A 26,294-nucleotide genomic window follows, 5' to 3' on the forward strand; every position below is an offset into this window, starting at 1 on the left:
AATATGTATAAGCTCACTCTAATTGTAGCTCTGTCATAATTTGCTTCCGGCTCTCTCAGCCATTCCCAGAAGGAAATACCCTGAATTAAGTCAATACCTGGTACTCTGGTACAGCTAACATGATCAGTACATTAGAAGTAGGGTGACAAAATTCCATCTAGTCCCCTTCTTTTCCCAGCTCTCCCACCCTCTGGTGCCTGACCAGACAAAATGTTAGCAAAGCCTGTGCATGGGTAAGGAAGCCTTAGGTTCCATAATTTCATAATTGTGCAGCCAAGAAGACAAGATAAACATTTGAGCCCACGGATATGTCTTTATTAAGTGGAAGATTGACAGTGCCACAATCACCCTTCTGGATTTAGCGCATCTGGTGGGGATTCCCTAAATCATACTCACAGGGCACCCCTGTCTACTATGGTACTCCTCACTGTTGTGAGGATTAAGAGTAATCAATGGGAGATTTTCTCCCATAGATCGCCAGCAGTGGGGGTCTCCGCAATTTCTCTGCATCAGAAATTGGATTTGAGGTACGTTGACTCCAGCTATGCAGTTCTCATAGCTGGAGTTGTGTATCATAGACTGAATTTCTTTTGTATTGTAGACCTATCCAAGAAATTCTCTGGGAGGAGAAACCAAGCTGTACAGTAGGATGGCCACCCAGGAGAGATTCAGATGTCACCTAGATGATTAGTAGAGTTCCCACAGCTGACTGCAGAAGGAAGCAGGGACTTGTACTGGTGGTGCACATCTGCACATACCTTAGTGCACATAACAAAAGTTATTTTGCACATAGATGTAAAAATAAAATAGAGGGAATATTGTTCCCCACCCTGCTTTGACGGAAGGGTAGTAAAGTTGGATAACATAAATTATATGAGTGCACTGATACATAAAAGGTGGTGTAATGAAATATTATAAATAAACTATGGTGGTTAATGACCTCCATGCCCCATAATCAATATTTAGGGTTGGCTTCCTTCTGGCTAATCTCTGGTATTTGTATTTACAGAGGAGGCATTGTAGTAGAAGCATCCTTTTGCCTGAGAAGTTACCAAAGAATTATTACCAAGCCTAATTTCATAAAAGTAAAAGCGCTGTTTTCAACTATCCATTTAAGAACGTTGGTCATAGTTCCTGAAAGAAAATTATCCTAACAACAATAGAAGAAACCTAAGTTTGACTCAGACTTACCAGATGGTCCATATAACTCAACTCTGTAACTAAACTTTCCAGTTACAATGGTTGGTGGTTCCCACGTCACCGAGAAAGACTTTCCAGTAATGTTGCCTTTGGCAAAATTCTGGGGTGGATCTTCTGGAACTAGAACAACATTGGGAAAAATGTATGCACATGTAATTCATATTAGGGTTTCCCAGAAGCATAATTTAATTTATATTATTCATCTTAAAACTACTAGATATGTGAGGATGGATGTCTGTCTTCTGACATAGCTTTGTGTTCAAGAACTCCTAAACAGTCAGAGCTAGGACTACCACGTTTGGTATACAGCTTCCTCTTATCATAACTTAAAGCAAGGTAAGGGTTTGGTCTTGCCAGGAAAATGGGATGTGCCTAGAATGGGGTTGTTTCTCATAAACTCATGGAGAAAAGAGACAAAAACTCCAGGCAGGTCAAAGGAGATGGCTGGGGCGGGCCCTGCCCCATCCACGACTATGCTAGCCCCAAGACTCCCACCACTGGGCGCCTTTGCTGGGAAGGGGTGCCTGAGGCTTCCCAACCACACATCCTAGAGGGATGCATAAAACCATTCAGAAAATGGACAGGATCATTAGGCAGGTGGAAGGGATTGGTTGGGAGCACCCCGCCTCTGTTCTGAACTGCCTCAGCCCCAAGCCTCCCACCACCACCCAGGTGTCCTTTAAAGAGCGTGTGGGATGGGATGAAGCTCCCCACTCCCTTGACACTTGCTGGCTGTTCCCCTTCATCAGGGAGCAAGGGGAAAATGCACAGTTTGGTGGGGGAGGGGTGCATGGAGAAGATGATCCAAGACCTTTACCAGCCAGAGGACATGCCTCACTTTCCTTGCTGGAGCTGCAGTGGCTATAGGGAGGTGCTTCTCAGCTAACCCCAAGCTGCTGCAGTGAGAGAAGGCTAGAGAGGGCTCTCCCCTCAGCAGCCTGCATACCAAACCCCTCAGCCCCATTCCAGAGAAATGATTTAAATGACGCATATACATTTTCATTATCTCTCTCTATAAAAAAAAATTTTCTTCTGGCCGACTGAATGACATCATCATTTCAGTCTGCTTCCTGGGGGGGAGGGTGTGCAGGGGAGGAGGTGGGAAGGAGAGCCCAGGTGAGGCGCGGGGGAGACCATGGGAAAGCCTGGGCTGCTCACGCAGCTCCCTGACCCCCTGGGAAGGTGGGAACTGGTCTCACAGCTCCTCAAACACCCAGGAAGGCCAAGGCTGTCCATGCAGCTCCTCCAACCCAGGAAGGCTGCCCTGGACCCCCTCCCTGCTTACCCCCACCCGGCCCTAGTCCCTCCCCTGCCTCTTGATACCGGCCCTGGGACTCGTCTGGGAGGGGAGGAACTGGGAGCAGCCACCGACACCAGGCCATAATGGGGAGGGAGGGTGCTGCTCAGAGCCAAGTTCTGGCTGCTGCTACTGACTCCCCTTGCTACTGGGTTGGGCAACAGGAATTGGTCCCTTGTCATCTTAAAAACTGGAAAAGAGCATTGAATCAGACTGGGAACTAGACAGAACTGTATTTTTCCCTGACACATCTAAATATTTATGGTTCTCTACCTATAACAAAACCATTCAACTAAACAATATTAGGAAAGAGTCAGATCATTTTTCATCTGTCAATTAGTATCAATTCTGACATAAAAGACGAGCCTAGAATTTCTAAACAGCACTAGATAAAAGATAGCTGCAATGTCCAACTGATGCACAGTCTTTGACCCATGGTCAGTTAGTTGGTGTTCAGACAATCATGGTTTCCGTCTCCGTTCCCCTGGTGACAGGTCACTTGCAATGCGCTGAGAATCCTGGTGTTCAAGGGCTGGATTTGGGCCTGCCTTTTAAGCTGTGGATCCTGAGAGGGAAACATTAGGAAAGGGATTTTTCTCTCTTCCACCCTGTTTTTCCATATCTCCAGAGAAATACAATTGACTGATTGTGGGAAGCTGTGAATACTCCTGAACTAGTGAAGAAGTAGTACTCCAGAAGTAGAGAAGTGGTGGAAAAACTGATGTGAGAATTAACAGTTAGATTTCACACTTTGGGTCTCACGTGTCTCCTCAGAGGTGCTGAATCTCCTCACTGGAGCCCCAGCACTTAGTATAACGAAGATAAAAACCATGTCCATGATTTCATCCAAATCTCAGGTGTGGAAAGGAAGGAATTTTGCCAGAGATGTTAAGTAGGGTCTGGCTCAGGTACTGCTGATTCACTACCAGAACCTCAAGTTTTCACAGAATTTAGAAACTACGATCTTCGCCTTCTCTTTTAAATAATCATAATTTGTTTTACTGTATTTCCCATGTAAACTCAACTTTCATCCATCCCTCTTTTCCATATTATATTGTATATAGTGCATACACACATTTAGTTGATCTCATCTGGAACAACTGATTAAGCCTACCATGAACTATAAAACAAAGAATGTACGCATTGAAATACAACCAGAGAGCTAGCTGAAGACAGAATCACAGTCTAAAGCACCCTGCAATGTAAACTGAAATCTCTATGTTATAGATTTTAAAATATGTCTGAGAAGTTTTCATAGTGAGTTTTCTCTGTAGTTAAAAGGTTTTTGTTTTTGTTTTTTCTCAGAAAGCAACACATACCTGCTTCTGGTGTCCTGACAATTGTGCTGTCAATGTAACCCGGTTCAGTGGTAACTGCAGAGACTTCAAAAAGATAAGTAGTGTATGGTCTAAGATGAGTCACAACAAAATTAATAGGTTCATTCCAAACAGAGATCCTTAGACCAGGTGCTGTTGTACTTGGTGTAAACATAGCCCGTGAAGGAAATGTAGATTTGCCAAAAGTAGTTGATGGGGTGGTAGTACTCCACAAAAATGATTCACTTTTTTCCTAGAAAGATAAAACATGGACCATGAAAAGCTACAAAATTGTCCTGTCAGAACATTTTTGACAAGCTCTAGCTCAAACATAAAGTTCTCTCTCTAACTAGTGCATCAGTTTGTAAATCAACAACTAAATTATAAAATTAGAAATAGACCTCAACCAAATCCCACAGGCCACCCAGATTTTGAGGTGTTCAAAATACAAATGTGGAACCACATTTCATCCCTGGAGTCTACCTCTAATTAAATTGTTTTTAACACTTACATTACATTCTGGCAACCTTCCAGATAGAATGTCCTCCACTTTAACAGAAACATCTTTCACTACAATTCCAGTTCTTGCATGTTTTACGCTAATCTTGAAGCTGGTTATTCTTCCATTTGGTTGCTGAGGCAGAAACCAGATCAGATTTACAGCTGAATAATTTAAGGCCTCAACTGTGAGATTCACCACTTTACCTGGAGCTAAGAAACAAAACAGAACCAGCAATGCATATAATTCTTTGTAGTAGTATGGGCATTTTGGAATTAACATTCCTATCTAAAATAAGTTTCAAAAGTCAATTAATCCTTCTTTATTCCTGATGCCTGCTTATGCCTGCTTTCTCCATTTCTTGTTTTCAGGCATTCATATCATTCAGCATCACAGTACCTTAGAGGCAATTTTCAAATTTTAAAAGTTATATAGCTCTCTCCAAATATGATAGTTGGTTATTTTCCTTTTTTAAAATAAAAAATTGTACTACTGCTCCCATAACACTTCCATCATTGGCTGTTAAGGAAGGATAGTCTCTGTTAACAAAATATTCAATATATTTTTCAGTCCCTCTAGGGGTACAGCTACACAGCAAGTCTTAGGCCCCAGGTCAGAAGAGTTGTGCTTATAGGATTTGTGTTACAGTGCTAAAAAGAGCTGTGTACACATTACAGCTTGGACAGGAGCAGGGATTATGAAACCTACCCCCTTCCTAGATTTCAGAGCCTGAGCTCCAGCCCAAACCACTATGTTTACAAAGCAATTGTCATACCATATGACAAGCCTGAGTCTGTTAACCTAGGCTCTGACCCTTGCTGCCACTCTGTAACTTAAAAGGCTCTTCCAGTCCAATGAATTTCAAAGGACTGAAAAGAGGTATCCCTATTTGTTCTTCCATACTGTCTCTATTTGTAGCTTTCAAATGATAAAGCTTTACAGTTTCTGTCTCCCTTTTTCAACCTCTCCCATTGGAGCTGTTCCACTTTTGTATAACTAATTCAAGATTCCTTGGGCCACAGAAAGAATGACTCTACTACCCAATGATTAGGTCAGTCACCTCCAATTTGGGGCACCCAGTCTCCCTCCCTATGCCAATGAATAATTATTCATACAAAGTGAAACAACTCCAACAAGAGAGCTTGACGACAGAATAACCTGTTGTTCATGGCTCTCACCCAGCGTGTGTGAGAAGTGGGGTCAACTCCCTTTTCTAGATTAAGCAGAGCAGGGATTTGAATTGGTTCACACAGCTTTCTTGCACTTACACGAGTGCCTCTGAGAAACCTTCCCAACTCAAGTTACACTAAAACTGACACTTCACAGTACGAGTTTACAGGATTGACTCTGATAAAGCAGCATTTTCTATCTGAAAACCTGTTTTGCTGGGGAAAAACCCCAAATCCAGAAATTGTTTTGCATCTGACATCTGCCAATCTGCTGTAACTGAATTAAGTTGTTCGGAAGGTTCTGAGTGGGGCAGTGTTTTGGGAGGGCAGGTGCGTGTATTGTATAACCAGTCAAATGAAAAATCAGTGCTCTGAGGCAGAAAGTAGTTTTTAAAGTGTGGATTTCTTCCCTCCTGATACATTTGCCTTATAAAATTACTTTTAATTTAAATTTCAGATAGATTAATCTGAACTAGTAAAATGAACCACTCTTTTTTAGGGAATAAAATTGAAACATGCTGATTGGGAAATCTCAACATTTTGGTAAATTAAAAACTGTTCCCTTAGTACTTGAATTTATTTATTTGATTAGTCATTTCCCAATACAGGGTAGTGTGCGATCAAGAAATAATTTTCTTTGTATCAATAACAATTTGATGTGTCCCTTGGGTCACAAATCGGTTCATACCATAAGGAAACATAATACAGCATATCCTTATCTCACAGGATTCAAGTTCTTGAGTGAGGCAGGTAAACATCCAGAAGTATCTGAAATGCCATACCTACAGGACAGACCCAAATTTCATAAACTAAACATATTGCTATATGGTGTTGAAAATGAGTTAATTTAAATAAATATATTCATGTTCAACTTTACATTAAATCTTCCATAATTAGGATGAGACAGCCTCCTAGCTTCCTGCTTAAGTGCTTTGTTGAATAGGGGCTTTATTTCTGGCTTTTCTTTCCACCTCTCCATATTACTCCTTTTGAGACAATGTTTCCCATCACTATTAGTACCCATGAATCAAAGTAATCCAGCATCATGTCTTTAACTATTCAAACAATTTGTATCCAAAATAAATGTTCATATTTTACATATAAAAATATAACAAGTTTATTATCCACTTTGTGGTGGTGGATGATGACTTCTTTAAACTCCCAAAGCTGTGTTACTTAGAAAGGGAGTTTACAAATGCAGGTGCTAGAAAAAAATGTTTTCTTTTCTTCATCATTTCAGCTAAAACTCAACTGTGGCTTTCCATTTTATATTCATCATAGGCACATAGAATTGTGCAAACAATTTATGTGAAGCAATAATGCCTTTATAAGGCAAAATGTTGTATCTTGCCCTCTGTTAAATACAGAATGCTCATTACAATGTTAGGTTTGCAGGCAATTATTTGCAAAATGAAAAGAACTAGTTTTGTACAGCTCCATTTAAAGCTGTAAGAGTCTGAAACCATGAAAAGCTGAATCTTTCCCTGACTTCAGTGTGTGCAGAGGTGCGGAACATTGAGTACGCAGAAAACTCATACTGAAATTAATGGGAATTCCATACACAGAAAGTGAAATTTACGCTTTGCAAAGGACTAGCACAAGTAGTACCGCTACTTAAATCCCATATAAGCTCTGAAAATAGGCCTCGCGCAGCAAGATGAATTTCTTCCAGAGTGCTTGTAAGATACAGACTCCATAATGTAAATTAATAACAATAGCAGACTTTTTGATAGAGTATTAAGCCACAAAAAAGTAGGAAAACATACGATGTCCTCTGCCAGATTCTAATTTCAGGTATGCATTATAACTGTGCTTTAGATATCAGAACCTGTCAGCCTTAAGACACAAACACAGTGACAAATACCACATACAAGAAGCTGGGTTTAACACAAGGGAACTATGTAAGATCCTGAATCGACTATAGCTCTTGTGTCCCCATGCTACAATGGGCAATAGCTATCAGGTTTATTTTATATCTGATCAGCTATCCCTGCCTCGATTTCCTGCAGTCCATTTGCACAGGGACTTGTTTGGAACCCCTACACATAGGCTGGGTCTACACTGAGCTCTGCGGTGCCAGCATCAGCTTCTGCCTGCGCCAAAGTCTTGCATGGCTGTGGTAATGAGTTACAGGAGTATGCAAATAAGCAGCCATTATAAGCAGAGCTCTGTGTAGACCCAGACATAATGAATGGGGACCACACCCACCAAGTGCCAGGTCTGGCACCTTTCCCGCTGTAAGAGAGGCCCTTTTTTGGGCAGAGTGAAAGAATCAGGATTTGCTCCTAAATGGATCAGAATTTTTTGGTATTATTACTGTAAAAAGAAAACATCAGAGATGCTTTATAAGAATAAATTGGATTAATTGAAGCTTTCGTGAAATTACCACTTTCTGCTGTTTGAAACAGAAAAGGATCACTAAATACGCCAATGCCAGCACTGTTCTCAGCAGCAACCTACAAGAAATCAAAGCAGTCACATTAGAGAGACAGGGAAACAAAACAGTACTGAACCTACAATGTTGTTTCTAAATGAACACTATGTACTCACCTTAAATACCGTGTTCAGTTTTGGTCATCTCGTATCAAAAAGGGTATAGCAGAAATAGAAAGGGTCCAGAAGGGATACTGACTATAATTAGAGGTGTGGAAAGACTTCCGTATGAGGAGAGAGTAAAAAGTTTAGGAATATTTAATTGAGAGAGAAAACAACTAAGATGATAGAGTTATATAACATTTTGAATACTAAGGAGGTCAGTTGTGCACACCTCTATATTCTGTTTCTTTACACAATTAACATGAAAGACAATAAATTACAAATTATTGTGTACAAGTAAATGTGAAAAGAATGCATTGTTAGAATGTAAATCTCAATGCCACAAATATTACAGAAAAGAGCATCAAAGAAGTAGACTCCTGTAGAAATCACATAGTTATCATACCTGGTTAAACTAGTCAGGATAAACATTCATAAGGGATATTATTATTCCTTATGCTTTGCAACATAAGAAAAAAAAACTTTCCAGTAGGTATATTATTGTTTAATTATCCAGTATGACTGCTCTTACACCCTCTTATATTGGCCACTATCAGAACCAGGATACAGCAACTACGGTGGCTCCAATACCATGATAATGCGTAAATAACCAAAGAAACACATTGGTCATAGGTCTGATTTGGTATAACAATGGTATGATCCTGTGCCTTCCTATTCATTTGTCTACTAGATATTAATTTGACTTCCATTAACTTAAAAAAAAAAAGGTAAAAAAAAAATTAAGACCTAGGCTATTGAAAAAAATAAGGAAAACATAAATACAGCTCAACAATTTATTAAGTGAGCTTTGTGGGACAGACCCACTTGGTCTGAAGAAGTGGGTCTGTCCCACGAAAGCTCACCTAATAAATTATTTTGTTAGTCTTTAAAGTGCTACTTGACTGCTTTTTTGTTTCGATAGTACATAGACTAGCACAGCTTTCTCTCTGTTACTCTAAATACAACTGTGTAACATAGCAGCAATTCCATTAAACTGTACCCCACTGCAGGAACTAAGAGAAATTCAGTAAGGAGACAAACCATGTACAATGAAATGACAAAGAATTTCCACAGGGATGACTTGAGAACTTGCTCATAAATGACATGACAGATCCTACAATGAACCAAATCACCTGACTCATACCATGTCACTTAAGAGGAGAAAGGTGAACAAAGCACCTTGTTGCCCTTTAGTTTGTGAGGCTGCTAGTGGATCAGTCATTCAGAAGATCCATCATGAACCTGTCCAAGATCTAATGGGTGTGACAATTAACGAATCATTGCTATTTTACCAGAATATGGAAAAGGTCATTCTTGTAGGCCTCACTACACAGTTGCAGGTTGCCCATAGCGCACATTGAAGAGAATAAATACTAATGTAAAGAGTCAAATGCTGTTATCAGGTGAACACTATGGGAAGTCACAATGTCAATGGGAACTGTCCATGTGCAGAAGAGGACAAAAGTTGACCCACAGACCAGAGTTTCTCAACCTGTGGGTCGAGATTTGACACTGGGTCACCAAAATATTTCAAAGGGTCATGTGGCAGCTCTGGGGACTCCTTTTTTATGGGGCCAGTTTGGTTCATCTCCCTGCACGAGGCACTCTAACCTCTAGTGTCCCAGCACCACTCAGAGTTAGCCCAGTCATTAGGATGATGGGTGTTCAGTGAGCCAAACGTGAGTGAGTGGTACTGCAACACCATGAGCCAGGTCATGTCTTCGGTCACACAAATTTGGTCCAGTCAGGGGGCAGGACCAAAGTGTGGCAGCACTGGGAAGTCCTCATCAGAGACATTCTGTTCTCAGATGATGCTGCTGTAGTGTCTCACACAGAAGACCAGCTTCAAAAACTACTGGATCAGTTCTCCAAAGTGTGCAAGGACTTTGGGCTTACCATCAGCCTAAAGAAGACAAACGTACTCGGTCAGGATGTTGCTGAATCCCCATCAATCAGCATTGACAACTATATGTTAGAGGTCGTCCATGAGTTCGTTTACCCCGGGTCCATCATCACTGACACCCTGTCGTTGGACACTGAGATAAATAGGAGGATCGGAAAAGCGGCCACAACTCTGTCCAGACTCAGCAAGAGAGTGTGGAATAACAACAAGCTGTACACTCACACCAAAATGCAAGTCTACAGAGCCTGCATCCTCAGCACCCTCCTTTATGGCAGCGAGACTTGGACCCTGTATGCCCGCCAGGAAAAGAGGCTGAACGTCTTCCACTTGCGCTGCCTCAGGCACATCCTTGGAATATCATGGAAGGACAGACTGACCAACACCGCCGTCCTCGAGCAAGCTGGAATCCCAACCATGCACACCCTCCTCAGGCAGCGTCAGCTCCGCTGGCTTGGCCACGTCCACAGGATGAATGATGGAAGGATTCCAAAAGACATCCTGTATGGTGAGATAGCCTCTGGCAAAAGACCTCCCGGACGCCCCCAGTTGCATTACAAAGATGTCTGCAAGAGAGACCTCAGAGAGGTAGACATCGAGCTGGACAACTGGGAAGAACTAGCAGATGACCACAGTAGATGGAGGCAGGGGTTACACAAGGGCCTTCAGAAGGGCGAGATGAAGATCAGACAGCTAGCAGAGGAGAAGCAAGCACACAGAAAGCACACTAAGGACTTGCCAGACACCCACTACATCTGCAAGAGATGCAGCAAGGACTGTCACTCTCGTGTGGGTCTTCATAGTCACAATAGACGCTGTAAATGAAGTCCTCAATTGAAACTTTAAAGGGCGCGATCCACAGACTATACAGACTGAAGGATGCCTACTACTGCAACCCCAGAGGTTGTAATGCCTGAAGCAAAAAGCCAAGCCCAGGCAGATCCCTGCACAGGAGCTGCAGGAACCGCCATTGTGCAGTGAGTGCCAGACAGGACTTAAGCCTCTGAAGTCAGGAGGATCTAACCTAAATCTCCCTAGGGCCACTACTCCCAGACTATTTATGGCATTTACAAATGGGTCCTTCACACAAAAAGGCTGAGAACAACTGCTAGAAGATAGTACCATTAAAGACCGGGGAAGGGAAAAATAGTATTTTTAACTTTCCTAGGAAAGATACATGCAGGGAATAGGAAATTGAATGTACAAGAATTTTAATAATTCTACTGAATACAACAGGCAGTATTATGCTAATTGGATTTTTATATTAGAACCCTCCATTTCCAGGCTCAACTTTTTCAGGGCAGTTTCCCCTGATTAGGGCCTAAGCAAATGGTATATTCTCCAACAGCTAAACTTTTGCTTTACAACTGAGGGAGAGTTAGCGATTAAAGGGTACACTTTTCTGTAGCCACATGTAGACTAACTTTTACCCATGTGGTCATCAGTACAAAGATTCAAAAGAAGGAGCTTTCACTCAATGCTAAGCATAATTAAATAAGCCACATTTCAGTTTTTACTATGTCATGAGAGTACAAGTTCTAAAAGGAAATTTGCATAATGTGTTACTCAAAACCTGAAATTATAAGATTTTTATACAGTCTTGAGCTGCATGAAATTCTAGCACATAGATGAAAACAACTCTAGTTTAATATTTGTTAAAAAGCATCCCTTTCCAGACCTTCACAAACATGAACATTTCCTCAAGCCGCAAACATTGGCAAGGGAATTATATGCATTTCTGGACATTTCACCTTACTCATTCACTACTCAGATGTTAAGAGCTTATGAAAATATGTATCGAAATCAAGAGTTCTTGGCCTAAATATAGGTGACAGTATCAGAGAGGTAGCCCCGGTAGTCTGCATCTTTGAGAACAACAAGAAGTCCTGTGGCACCTTATAGACACAGATATTTTGCCCACAAAAGCTTATGCTTCAAAATATCTGTGAGTCTATAAGGTGGCATAGGACTTCTTGTTCTCGAAGATACAGATTAACATGACTAACTCTCTGATACTGGAGTAAATATACTTAGCCTGCTTATATTGTATGTGTGGAAATGCATTTATTGGTTATCAGCACTAATGCAAAGAGAAAGCACACAATTTTAATAGTAAGGAAATGGACAAGTAATGAAGGTAATGTCTTTTGGGGATATATCACAAAGCAAATCATTATCTGTAAAAGAAATCTGGGTAAACTTTAAAAAAGAAACCTACTGATTTAGGAGCCTAATTCAGTGCCTAAGTGGCTTTTTAAAATGGAATCTCTCTTGATTAGAGAAATTTTGAGAGACCTGGATTCCATCAGGTCAATTTTGCCAGAATATTGTTTTGAAAGACAAAAAACAAGTGACAATAATGTCATATTACAACATTTTCAGAAATGATTTTGATTTTTCATACTGAAATATTTTATTTTGCATTCTGTATATTCTGTATTTATTATAACACAATTTTAAAGGAAAAATTGAATCAACAGGTTGAATGTCTCTAACCTGGCATCCTTGATGTTGAACAAGAGAATTTGTCAAACCACGGGAGATCAATATTGTCTTGCAGCACTACCAACACTTCCGCTTCTTACTGGGCTCTTAGAAGACATTTAGGAGAAAATTGGAGCTAAAGAACAGCACAGAACACTGAGAGCCAGGACAGATAGCTGCAAACAAACTTCATGGGACCCTGGGAAAACTTGAACACACCCATGATAAGTGGATATCCAGGCAACTAAAATCATGATGGACAACAGATGTTGACAGACAAGAGAGTGCCAGATTAGAGAAGTTCAACCTGTATATGTTTTGATATTTTTCAGAACAAAACATTTTATCAACCCAATTTTCCTCTGTAGAGAAATCAGAAGTTTTGGTTTTGTTCTGATTCAGAACAAAGCCAGATTTTGAAATCTCAAAAGCCTTCACAAAACAGAATTTCTGACCTCTTCACACCTATTCTCCCAAATCCCTTAGACATTTGCAAAAATTTCTGTGAGTTACTGTACCACGTTATGTCAAACAGGATGTTAAAAGAAGAAATCTCATTTTAGTGCACTTTTAGATGAAAGTGATTGTAATGGTCTTTGTAATTAAAAAGAAGCATTGTAGTAAATACAAAGAATTGGCCAGTGTTTTTGGAAAGGAATTCAACAAGTAATTAGCAAGCTGGTTAGGAAAATACTGTGTGTGCAAAAAATGGCATCATATTCTTTTACTTTATCTCAGATACTCTATGATATACCCAGAATTCAAAATACAAAAGCTACATCATTTATACTGTTACCTTAATTTCGTAAGTTGTTCCAGGGTTAAGATTTGTGAGAAGAACTTCCAAGCTATCTGGCTTTGTTGTTACTTGAGTGTAAGCTGTTTGCATCCATGGGCAGACCTCCTTATATTTAATAATATAGGATGTAATCCTCCCATTTGGATGTGGTGGTACATTCCAGGAGAGGAGAATTCCTGCAGACCCCACTTTTTCACCAGCAAGGAACACAGGGGGTTCTGGATCTGGCGAAAAAAAAAAAAGAAAGAAAACATTCCTCAACTACATTATCACAAAGTAATTTCTATAACTTCACAGTTAATGCCTACAAATAAAAGCATTTTTCAGCACAGAGATCTGAAGTGCCTAAAGACTAATGTGCTTCTCCTGAGATCAGTGCTTCAAAAGCTGATTAAATACTCTTCTTTTTTTTTTTTTTGGAACACTAGGAACATTCTTTTATAAGAATGTAGAAAATGGAATGCTCAAAATCTTCACATACAAAATAGAGTTTTAAGCCAGACATTTTGCCAGCCTTAAGAGGTATTTTTACAGCTTGTTTAATTTTAGGATTCTTCACCTAAAACTACACAGATATATGAAGCACTGTTTTAGAATATGTGTTTGCTACTGGTATGCTTTTTAAAAGAAATCATATCAAATGAAGATGTCTGTACGTATAGTTTGAAATGTGTAAAATACATAATATACAAACAATAACAAACACTTCCATAAACTTCCATAAAGACTATCAGTCGTAACCAGAATCTTTTAAAAACAGTTTTAGAGGAATTTCAATTTTCTTCTCGACTACTCAGCAAGTATCTCATATGTTATGATGTTTTAAAGACAGCAAACTGTTGTCTAAGATTTTCATGTAAAAATAGCATACCATGTTCAAACTCAGATTTTAACCAATAAAGAAATATTGTACTTGATTTAAGCAATAAATAAAATAGGCAATTATTTAGCAGGCATGGGCAAAATACAATAAGTTAATTAACTCACAGGTTACATTAGTTGTCACTGGTCTACTGACTGGTGAACTGTATGCTGAAGAAGAAACTGAAGAAACTGTCACATTGTATGTTGTTCCAGGAGTAACACTAGAAAAATGAGCCTAAAATGTCAAATTAATCCAATAAGTATTTGGCCAAGATACGTACAAACAGAAAATACAGTTTTAAACATGATCTAAGGGGACATGACATAATACACTTTACGGCAATAAAAACACTACATTGCATATGTTTGCTGCAATACAGCATTTTGTACCTGTACTCAAGTTACCCACTATAAGACCTGAATACCATGTAATATTTAAAACAACAAAATTAACTCTGAGATCAGAACAGCTAATTATATATAAAAAAAATTCCATCGTAGGGTACCATCATGGTAGTATTTTAGTGCATGTGAAGCATTAGAAAGTCCTATTTTCATAAGAGAAGGAAAAAAATATATTATTAAGATCCCTGTAAAACTTTCAAGTTTCCAATGTCTATCTATCTTATCTTTTGAAATAAACATCACGCACCTTAATAGTAAGCATTTATACAAAATACCTGTATCTCTGCAGTTCCAGCTGAAAACAGAAGCAAAAGAACCAGAAACGTCATTATTGTTATTATATTTTTTCAGACAGGAGATTCAAAAAGTATTCCTATTTCTTTTTGATGGCTTAACAGGGAACTGTTGACTGCATTAATGATTTAAAGGCTAGATCTTCCTGGCAAGTACACAATTAATGAGCCTGTATTACTCAATAGCTTTGCCCTTCCTTTGTTAAACTATTCATGAACTCTTGGATGACTGGCTGTAGATTTATAGGAGATGTAAAAATAAGAGTATTATAACTGTTGTTAAGGTAACAAACCACAGATGTTGAAATTTGTGCTCAGGAGTTTGGCATTTGTACTTTTATGTTTTTATCTATGTTAAAAAGCTAAAGAAGCACGCTTCATGGTTGGTTAGTTCGGCAAAGAATTTTCGCATCAGCACAGTGCATAAACAGAAGCTGTCAATCCAAATACTACAATGAAAACACATACCCGATACTCCCCACCTCCAAGATCTACGATAGTAACAAAGCCATGACCAGGAATAAGCTCAACTTGAAACCTTTCCACACATCCATAAGGTAGTCTCCAATTCACAGAAAAGGAATGTGATGAAATATTGAAGGCTTTTAGACCCTCTACCGCTGCAGGTTCTGAAAGTGATTTTCAAAGTAAGAACAGATTAACCTAAACATGGCAATATGCAAAGTCTGATTCAATGAAAGTATATTACTAGTTACAACAACAGGTAATAAAAATTAGCCATCCCTGTCCCAGGAGGTTTTGAAGACAAAGACCTGTCAGGGAGGGTTTAGATATGGGCTAGATCTCTCAGGGTCTCTTTCAGACCTACATTTTTATGATTCTGTAAAGGTGTCCATCAATAGCGGTATTTGATTTACACACTATATAAAGGCCTGATCCTGACCCGTTGTAATCAATGGCAGAACACATGCTCAATTCATCAAGAGTATAATGAGACTCTATCATTTTATTAAAATCATTGAAGAGTTCAAAGGACCCGGTCCTGCAGGACTCATTCAAACAAAACTTCCATTGGCTTCAATGGGATATGGCCTAAAATCACCAGAGACCAGATGGCTTCCTGTCCCAGTTCATTGTTAAAATGTATGGCTGGCACATCATTAAGCTCCTATTCTAACACTCAAACCCTGTTCAGCAAAACACTAATGCCTGGGTTTACCTTTATACATGCCCTTAAATCCCTTCAATAACCTCTAAGATAAATTCAAGCCAGTTCTAAGCAGGTTCCTCTGTAAGGATGAATGTAAGCATGTGCTTAATGCTTTGATGAATTGGGGGAAAAAAGGCTCAGTCCAGCAAAATGTCTTAACCTAACACAGACAGACAGATAGCTAATATGCTGAGAACATAAGGTATTTATTTATTCCTGTTGCAAGAACAGATTGTTTAAATGTCTCTGCTGGAATGAACCCGAAAAGAAGCACTTGTAAATGAAGCCCTGAAAGAGCCTATTTCATATTTTGGTCTGCTTCTTACCATAAAGTTAATATTTCTTTAGCACTCTTCCAAAACTAGTGAGACAAATAATGGCACGTAGATTTGTTTGTGCCCAAAAATCTGGATGTTTATTCCAAACATATCTTCTCCCTATATCCCCACTTCTTTCACAGTGCCTGTGTCTCCCTCGCCCCTCTCCTTCTTGGTGTTTTGTTTCGTCTTCACTTCCTTTCTTCTTTTCCTCCCTTTGCCTCACATTTAAATCATTCTTTGCCACACTTCAGACCCAAATCCAATTCTTCAGCAGGTCTTTAAAAGAGTCACCATCCCCCTTGATAAAAGAAGTGCTCTCCCCCATGTGCAGCAATCTGCATTTCTTCTCTACATTCTGTAATCTGCGAGTGTCCTCAACTGAAAGCTCTCCTTCGCACATGCCACAGAAGATGTTTGCTCACTAGCACCTTCACACATGTGCCTCTATCCTAGCACTCATTCTGCTGAAACATTCGTTCATACATATGTATTCACATCCTGATTAAAGTATCTCTCCCACTTGTAGGTCTCCCAGTACTACTGGTATCCCAGCTCAATTCTGTGCAGAGTGCTGTAGCATGCCCCATCACCCACTCCAAGATAGCACATTACTCCTGTTACTGATTCCTCATCCACTAGATAATTACTCTTATATCCGTCAATGTTCACAGCCATCATAGCCCCTCTAATTCTCCATTTTTTGTGCTCTGTGAATTTTGTCCTCATCTCTGTTCCTATTCCCCTTCTTTCCCTCTGTTGAAGGCTATACTTCTGCTCCTGCCATACTCAATGTCTAGAGCATTCCCCTTCGCCTGACACATTCTCCAAACATAGGTCAAAGTTCTCCAGACAGTGAGCTCCCAGTCACCTTCCCCCCACACTATTGCTTTTGCAATTTATGTAGTGCCTGTCTCCAGGCCATTAGGAACTCTGTGGGCAGAGTCTGTGCTCAACTGAGCCACACAAACCCCACTGTTACTAGTATCATTGCAACAGGCGACTGACTATGATTCCCAATACAGCTTCTTTCTGCCCCTCTGGTGGTGGATCTGACCACATATACATTCCTCACAGAGCTGGAAGGGACCTTGAGAGGTCATCAAGTCCAGTCCCCTGGACTCACAGCAGCACCTATCACTCCCCACCCCCGCGATAGATTTGTTTTTAAGTCTATTTAACCCAGACCCCTAAATGGGCCCTTCACGAATTGAACTCATAACTTGGGGTTTAGCAGGCTAATGTTCTGAGCACTGAGCTCTATCTCCTCCCACCTTACTGCCAGCAGGGGCACTTCCCCACCTCTTTTACCTGCAGGGCTTGATCCAGTAGGTGACTCCAAGCACACCTAATACACAGCAGAGATATGAGCTTGGGATTCCCACCCTCCAAGGAATACACAAACCACTGGATTACAGGACAGCGAGATGGAGCTCTCATATTTGTTCCTCCTGAAACCATTCCACTTTTTACAAATAATTACGTACGCAAAGGACCATTGAGAACATGAGATTGATTCTATAGCCTGCTAGTCAGGGCAGTCATCTAAGAGGTACAAACTGAAGTTCAAATCCCAGTTCTACATTAGGCAAAGAGGGAACTGAACTTGAGTCTTCCACATCTTAGGTCGAAAGGAGGGTTCACAGCTGTGAATCCCAAGTAAAGTTATATGCCCGGGCTTTGGACCGTAACTGTACTTTCTCTTGGCTACTTAGGGTATATCTACACTGCAATTAAAAACCTTCCACTGGCATATGGCAGCTGACTCAGGCTTGCAGGGCTCAGGCTAAGAAGTTTTTTAATTGGGATGTAGTCAGTCAGGCACAGGTTGAAAGACAGACTCTAGGACCCCGGGAAGTGGGAAGGTCCCAAAGGTCAGGCTGCAATTTGAGTCCAAACATCTACACTGCAATTAAACAGCCCTTTAGCCAGACTCCCCTCCCCTTTGCAACCCTGAGTCAGATGGCACAGGCCAGCTGCAGGTGTCTTACTGCAGTGTAGACATAAACTTAGGCTGCTCCATGCTCAATGTGCTGTTTTTGGTGGACCCCATTTTTAAGTGCTGAACTCTTCTTCTTGTGCATTGTCTGGGGAGCACAGGCCTCCTAATTCAAGGCTATGGCAAGTCATGTAAAAGTTAGGTGCTGCAAGTCAGAGCTGCCAGGCTTAAGTCTATTTGAGTATCTTGGTTATACATGTTTAAGTGTTGCAAGGAGCATGGCTGTCAAATGCTTTCTACCTTTCTCTTTTACCATTTGTAGGCTTCCATTGCAGCATATTATATCTGGCTATAACTCTAATATTTCTATAATACTATACAAAATGTATATATTACTGTGAAAATGGATAAACCAGTTAGGGGTAGTTAATTATATGATTATTCATGTCTAAAAATAGTCAAATAAAGTTAGGCGTATGTCAAGTAAATCAGAAATACCTAGACAAGAATTTTCACAATTCACAGTATATCAGTTCTTTGATTGCAGTCTAGCTTGCTACAGCCAAAGAGATAAAGTATGAGACAGTTACTATATCCTGCCATCAGCTGTCAGATGAATAATTACTGTGAGACACAGCTGAATTCTAGCTGACCTCCTGAATAAAAAGTTCTCTCATTTATGCATGAGATTGCATAAAGGCCTTTTATCATATTCCCATGAACAAATATTTGATTATAGAGCTTTAACACTCCAAAATTAAAATGGAATATCAATTCAATGCCACTTACAAAAGTTCATCAGATGATGGCATTAGAATCAGTTACAATGAATAGTAAATACTTTCTAAAATGATTGTTCTAAACCACTGGTAAAGAGCAAAAACAGAGATTACAACCTGATGTGTAAAAACCCAAACACATACTTCTCTCAAAAGACCAAAATTAGCAAAATGGAAACTCTGACTTGGACAAGAGTGAAAACAGAAAAGTTTTATAGTTTCTGGTTATCACACAAACAATATGCAGCTCTAACACATTCCTTTTAATTGAACTAAGTAAAAATACAATGGACACGCTTTTGAAAATCATGTTCTTTTCATTAGTGAATGGAAAACTAAGAAATACACAGCAACAGATACTGTGCAGTGTGTTAATTTAGTGCTCATAATTAAATCAAGAGTATCAAGAGTATACAAGATGAAGGATGACCTGAGGGGGACAAAAATCAGGAATATAGGCCTGGACTGGAGTTTCTCTCTTAAAAACTCTGCCTGGATTACAGTAACATAGAAGACCATCATGGGCACCTATCCAGCACACATATATTTAACTTTATCCACTAACTTCATTGGGACAACTCATAGGCTACATCTAACCTACAGCGATCTGCTGACAGAAGTTACTGTCAGAAGAGATCTTTCAGCAAAACTTCTGTTGACAGGTCATATCCACACACAAAAGTGAATGGAAAGAGCAAATTGCTCTGTTGACAAAGAACAGCCAGACTGCCCTGCTCGTCTCTCAGCCTAAAGCTCAGCAAACAGAGCTGCCCAGTGAACCGGAAGCTCTGTCTGTCTCTAGAGGGCTCCCCAGAGCATCTACATGGCTTTTTGTGTCAACAGAAACTACCAACAAAGATGTTATTCCTCACTGCAAAGAAGCAGAATGCTGTTGGTGAAAGTGCTGAGTTTTGTCAACAGACTTTTGACAAACCACATTTTAGCTGCGTCTACACGTGCACGCTACTTCGAAGTAGCGGCACCAACTTCGACGTTAGGCGGCGAGACGTCGAAGTCGCTAACCTCATGAGGAGATAGGAATAGCGCCCTACTTCGACGTTCAACGTCGAAGTAGGGACCGTGTAGACGATCCGCGTCCCGCAACGTCGAAATTGCTGGGTCCTCCATGGCGGCCATCAGCTGGGGGGTTGAGAGATGCTCTCTCTCCAGCCCCTGCGGGGCTCTATGGTCACCATGGGCAGCAGCCCTTAGCCCAGGGCTTCTGGCTGCTTCTGCGGCAGCTGGGGATCTATGCTGCAGGCACAGGGCCTGCAACCAGTTCTCAGCTCTGTGTATCTTGTGTTGTTTAGTGCAACTGTGTCTGGGAGGGGCCCTTTAAGGGAGCGGCTTGCTGTTGAGTCCGCCCTGTGACCCTGTCTGCAGCTGTGCCTGGCATCCCTATTTCGATGTGTGCTACTTTGACGTGTAGACGTTCCCTCGCTGCGCCTATTTCGATGTTGGGCTGAGCAACGTCGAAGTTGAACATCGACGTTGCTGGCCCTGGAGGACGTGTAGACGTTATTCATCGAAATAGACTATTTCGATGTTGGCTGCACGTGTAGACGTAGCCTTTGTGTGTAGATGTTCCGTGAGTTTTGTTGACAAAACTCACTAGTGTGCATGTGGTTACAGAGTATAAAGTTAAACATGTTCCTATGGTGCAGGATCTGGATACACAGTGTTAGAAAATAAAATCAGAGTTTAAAAATTGTATTTTTGCAAAGATACAAAAAATAACATAGCTGATCCACTCAGGGAGTCACTATGAGTGCAATGGTACACCAGCCTACAGGTGACAGGATGCTGAGTTACCACATGCCCAGAGGGAAGTGTGGTAGGTATTATAAGCTGGAAGTCCTTCAGACACTAGCCTGCAATGGGAGGTTCATGAGGTGGGTCTTAGCCCCTCCATCACAAGGTTCTGCCTAGCTCACCTTTTCCCCCAAGGGTTCCACCCCTGGGCAGGCCAGAGGCCAATCTTGAGTCATAGCAAGAGATCTCCAGGGTGCCCGGACTGCTTTGGGAAGTTCCAGCTACTCCACCTGCCCTGGGCAGCTCATCCCACGGCATGAGGACATGAGCTGGAGCTTGTATCAGGCATTCTGGCTCACCGCCAAGGGCAGGTGGAGGCTCTGGAACTACCTACAGCAGCCCAGCAGTTTCCTGGGTGGCTTTCCAGGGGGCAGGGCATCAGAAAGAATAGTAGGTACAGAGGAGGGAGACAAACAAGAGGGACACTGCATGCATCCATTTTTGCATTTTGAGAAAGTCGTCACCCTGTCTCTAAGGGCACTCCAGTACGGGAATCTGAAGCTGGGGCTCCTTAGGCCTTGTGTCAGAGATACTCATTCAATTTCTTTAAACTGGCATTTTAGGATAACTATTATTTGTTCACATGGCTCATATGTAAGGTCATTTTAGCATGAAATATTAATTGTATTTTATCTTTAAAAATACTCAGATATCCTTGCCTGGCAAGTGGTATATAAATGCAAATTACATGATATTGTAATAAGATGAGAAATCAAATGATCATGATTTGTGAATCCTCATTATGTCATAGGGTTTGTGAAGTCTCTTTGTGCCAGTTGCATGCAATGAAAGCAGTTATTACAGTGCTGGTGTTTCTTTGTTTGTTTCATATGTTCAGATGAACTCTGCTTCTTCCTGACTAGTGGCATGTTCTGGAAATGAAAAGGGCATTTATGTTTCATTTGTTATAGGGCTATTAAAGATTTTTTTTCTGAATATTTATATTGAAAGCTCTTAAATAAGGTGTGTGCAATATTTAGTTCACTATAGCTCAGGTTAAACTAACAGATACCTCAACTGGATTGATCAAAATAAAAACCTCTCTCCCTCTAATATTATCCTAACTCTCAAACAAAATCCAAAACCCCAGGTTTTAAAACTTTCCTCTCCTACTTCTCTGTCTTTCCCAAAAATTCCATCTGAGGCACCCAATTCTGCAAATACGCACAAGGTTAACTTTACACTCTGTGCACAGGCTTACTGAAGTCAATCAGATTTCTCAGAGAACATAAAATTAGGCATGGACTTTAGGTCTTTGCAGTATCAGTACCTTAGACCATCTGTTCCTCCATTATCTACCTTTTGATACACACACACAACTTCTTACCTGCAGTGGCAGGTTTTCTTCCGGTTGCAATAATTAAGAATATCATCATCTGTGAAATATGCTTCTGTAACTGTACAGCCACTTTCTGGTTCTGTGTCCCTGTCAGTGCTTACCAGATACATTCCCAGATAAAATAAATCATGTTAAAATGAAGTTAAGGCTGAAAGTTTCTATCAGTAGCTTAAAATACTACAGCGATGTTTTGACTACCTCAAAACAAAAAATAACAAGGAAATTGAGGATTTTGAGGACTGCAAACAGGCTGAGGTAAAAAATGCATAGTCAAGGCACCCACATGATCATAACTCTGCCTGCTGGTGACACCACTCAAAAGGGCAAGCAATTTGTAATTCAGATGTGTTTTAATACTATACTGATGCACAGCTAGAACCACAACAAAAGGAAACTACTTTGTATGCACTATTCAGATATTACGCAGCAAAATCTCATGAAAATATTTCAGAATTCATCCAGAAGCTCGGTATTTATAGTGGCAGTCCTTACATTCTACTTGTTTAAAATGAGTTGTACAACAATATTGTAAAAAAAAATGTGTACTATTTATCTACTGCGACAGAATGCACGTAATGTGACTAATGAACATAAGATTAAAATAAGGCTGAAATATGTTTATCAGACAAATCAGGGGAAGGGGATAAACCACTTTTTCAAAGACAAAGCACAACTGATACCTCTGGCCAGGGGTCATCAAGGTTATGAAGGATATGACCTGCATGCCACCTGTGAGCCGCTGAGATTGGGAGATACAGTAGCAAATAATTGTGAGACACATAGGCCGTGTCTACACTAAGAGAAATCTTCGAAATAGCCATGCTAATGGCCATTTCGAAGAATACTAATGAGGCACTGAAATGCATATTCAGTGCCTCATTAGCATGCCGCCAGCCACAGCACTTCAAAATTGCCACTTTTCGCTGCAACGCAGCTTGTCCAGTCAGGGGTCCTTTTCGAAAGGACCCTGCCAACTTTGAAATTCCCTTGTTCCTCTCAGCTGAGAGGAATAAGGGGATTTCGGGAAGGACCCCCATGTAGCTGTGCCAAGCTGTGTGCTTTCGAAAGTGGCACTTTCGAAGTGCCACAGCTGGAAGCATGCAAATGCTAATGAGGCACTGAATATTCAGTTCAGCACCTCATTATTAATTTTGATTTGCCATTAGCATGGCCATTTCAAAGTTTTGGCCAAGTGTAGCCACAGGGTAGGTAGTGAGGGTTGCAGGGTAGGTAGTGACATAACTTCAGCAGGCTGGATTATACCCAGAATATGCGGCCTACCCACTTGCAAGAATAAAGAGAGAGAAAGTGTACAAACCTGTTACAATTTCAATGAATGTGATAACTCCTTCAACATGGCCTCTGACTCTTTGTAATGTGAAATTATAAATGCTGCCAGCAGTCAGATCTGTAACTGTGTATTCATTCAGCACTCCCAAAACATTATATTTTTTCCTGAAGGTACTGTTTGACACAGACACGGTATAATGGGTGAAGTTGGTGCTGGTTGGATTCCACATTAGCGTGGCAGAGGAAGTATTTGCCTTTTTTAATGTTAGACCACATATCCCAGCTGGTTCTACATTTTTCAACAGAAAAGATAAATAAGATATAGAGAGAGATTGGACTGAAAAAAAATTATAAATAATTAGTTTTAGCAGATTATCACATTCAACTAAAGGTTATACTCATTTGCACAAATATGGAGTCTCCACATGAATGTTTTGAGGTTTCCTAATAGTATGAAATATAAAGCTTTGAAGGAAATATTCTAGTCACAGATGCAGAGTAGCCAGTGTACCTCTGCTTCCTGGAAAAAGAAGGTGGGATTTGGAACCAAGCGCAGTGAATGTGCACCCACAGCTGTAATTCAGCCTGTGTGATTACAAACTTAACTGGATTCCAACCCTAGCAGACCTCTCATTAGAAAAACACAGCTAGTCAGAGTTGCAGAGACATCAGAATTAAGCCCTTAATAAACAGCTTTAATGATTCTACTCACAAAAGTTTAAAGTTCACAAAAAGATCATGGCCAATACTATTTTAAAAGTGAGGAGCTAAGGAGGTAAATATTTCATGTCTTTGCTTAAAAATCAACACATCAAACTATCCAGCGTCAGTCATAAAAGTTAGCAAAAAAGACTTTTTGTGCTTATATTAGCATTTCTAAAATTGCATCAATTTTAATTAATAATAGTCAAAATAATTAAAACCATTAATTAACTGTGTTTTCTTTAACATATATGCCTTTATACAATCTGAAGAAAAATACGTCTTAGTTTTCCCTGAAGGTGCACATTACAGAAATGTTGATTAAGCTTGTAGACACTCTCCTGAAATCTTATTAATTAATGCTTAGGGTGAGCAACTTGGTGTTTACTTTTTGTACCCACTGAGCCCTTTGGAGCACAATTTATCTACTTCGTCATGCTTTCTAGCACAGTCAGGCAACCAAGAATAGCTTCTCATGAATAGGCTGCAGTCTCTGTACAAGGGCAACCCTCCAGTTTAGCATCTCTATCTTACAGGAATTTTAAGAAATATGGGAACACTCGAGTAAAGTGTAAGATAATATTAATAGCACCAGGATCTGTATTTAGAAAATTCAGTGAACATAAGTATCAGAGGGGTAGCCGAGTTAGTCTGTATCTTCAAAAAACAACAAGAAGTCCTGTGGCACCTTATAAGCTAACCGATATTTTGGATCATAAGCTTTCGTTGACAAAGATGCACTTCATCAGATGCATGAGTGGAGGTTCCACAGGACAGTCTAAATTTATAGGCTCATGAAAAGGAGGGAGTCACAGTCAAGAGGAGGGCCAGAGCTGACAAGGTCAATTTAGTCACGGGCAAATGTGGCCATTATCAATAGCTAACGTGGAGTTGTGAACATCAAGAGAGGAGACACCAAGTCAATACAGTCAGGGAGGATGTGGCCCATTACCAGTAGCTAATGTGGAGGTGTGTACATCAGGAGAGGAGAAACTGCTTTTGTAGCTGGCCAGCCACTCCCAGTCTTTGTTCAGTCCTTGGGTGATGATGTCAAATTTGCAAATGAATTTCAGTTCTGCAATTTCTCTTTGGAAACTGTTTTTGAAGTGTTTTTTGTTGCAGGACTGCTACTTTTAAATCTGTTACTGAGGGTCTTGGGAGATTGAGGTGTTCTCCACCGGGTTTTCAGTGAACACAGAACATCTAGACAGCACATTTTATTGCTTCATATAGCTGCATCTCTTCATTTAATGTTATATCTTTAATTGAACCCATATCTCCTGAGTTTTAAGCTGGTATACTAGGCATAAGACCTTCCTGTAGGTTACCAATGGAACTAGATAGTAGCCTTCATTTTACCTGCAATTGTCTTTTGTAACCACACATACACATAACAACTAACCATATTGATAGTGCCATCTTTAAAAAGAAACCAACTTAGAAAGCTATATATGGTATTTCCTCACTTGTAGTGACTTTTTTCTTCACCGTCAGACTGGAATCCAAACCTTTAATTGTCTTCAGTTGAAACAAGTAGTCCGTTCCAGGGGTCAGATTCTTCACTATAGCTCTGCTGCCATAAACAGTTGTTGTACGTAGCATTTCACTCTTTGTTACCAAATAATAGGAAAGCTATAGAAGAAAAATACATTTCCAAAAATACAGGTCAAATTCTTTCACCTCAGAATGGTAATATTCAAAGATGCCAGCTAATTACTCTGAGTGAAAATGTATTATAATAGTCACATACTGCAAAAAACAGAAAACCTTTTCCAGTGATTTGAAGTTCCAAGTTTTTGTAATACCTTCCAGAAAAATCCATAGTAAATTAGGGTAATTAGAAAAGGTAGCATGAATTAGTTGGTCAGGCACCATGCTGGGAATCAGGAGCCCCGGATTCTAGTTCCAGCTCAGGCACTGACTTACTCTGCTTCATTGGGCAGTTACCCCATGTGTCTGAACTTTATTTTCCCCCTCCCTCTTGTCACTGTAACTCATAAGTGCTTCAGGGAAGGACTGTCTCTCACTGCATGTGCATTCAGTGTCTAGTACAATAGGTGCACCTACATGGCACACAAAGTCCTCGCTCTGAGCCAGATTTGAGCCCAAGTCTCTGTTCCCTCCACCCAACAATCAGTCTGACTTGAATTCACAAGGTTTAGTACCCAGGTCCCAAGACCCTGC

At 40.4% G+C, this 26,294-nt stretch overlaps 1 protein-coding gene across 3 annotated transcripts in view; it reads right to left on the bottom strand.

Annotated features, from left to right (window-relative positions):
* Window positions 1–26,294, bottom strand: part of PTPRQ (protein tyrosine phosphatase receptor type Q) — a 220,786-nt gene that overhangs the window by 150,707 nt on the left and 43,785 nt on the right. For all 3 annotated transcript variants that reach the window (XM_075012304.1, XM_075012297.1, XM_075012312.1), the window contains exons 16-24: window positions 25,577–25,742; window positions 23,437–23,697; window positions 15,230–15,390; window positions 14,187–14,298; window positions 13,197–13,423; window positions 7,868–7,937; window positions 4,325–4,524; window positions 3,817–4,066; window positions 1,192–1,320 (exon numbers count right to left, since the gene is read on the bottom strand). In XM_075012304.1, the coding sequence (XP_074868405.1) occupies window positions 1,192–1,320; window positions 3,817–4,066; window positions 4,325–4,524; window positions 7,868–7,937; window positions 13,197–13,423; window positions 14,187–14,298; window positions 15,230–15,390; window positions 23,437–23,697; window positions 25,577–25,742 (1,576 nt within the window). The remainder of the gene's footprint in view (window positions 1–1,191; window positions 1,321–3,816; window positions 4,067–4,324; window positions 4,525–7,867; window positions 7,938–13,196; window positions 13,424–14,186; window positions 14,299–15,229; window positions 15,391–23,436; window positions 23,698–25,576; window positions 25,743–26,294) is intronic.

This window comes from Carettochelys insculpta, chromosome 1 (genome assembly GCF_033958435.1).
Source record: "Carettochelys insculpta isolate YL-2023 chromosome 1, ASM3395843v1, whole genome shotgun sequence".
Lineage (NCBI taxonomy): Eukaryota > Metazoa > Chordata > Testudines > Carettochelyidae > Carettochelys > Carettochelys insculpta.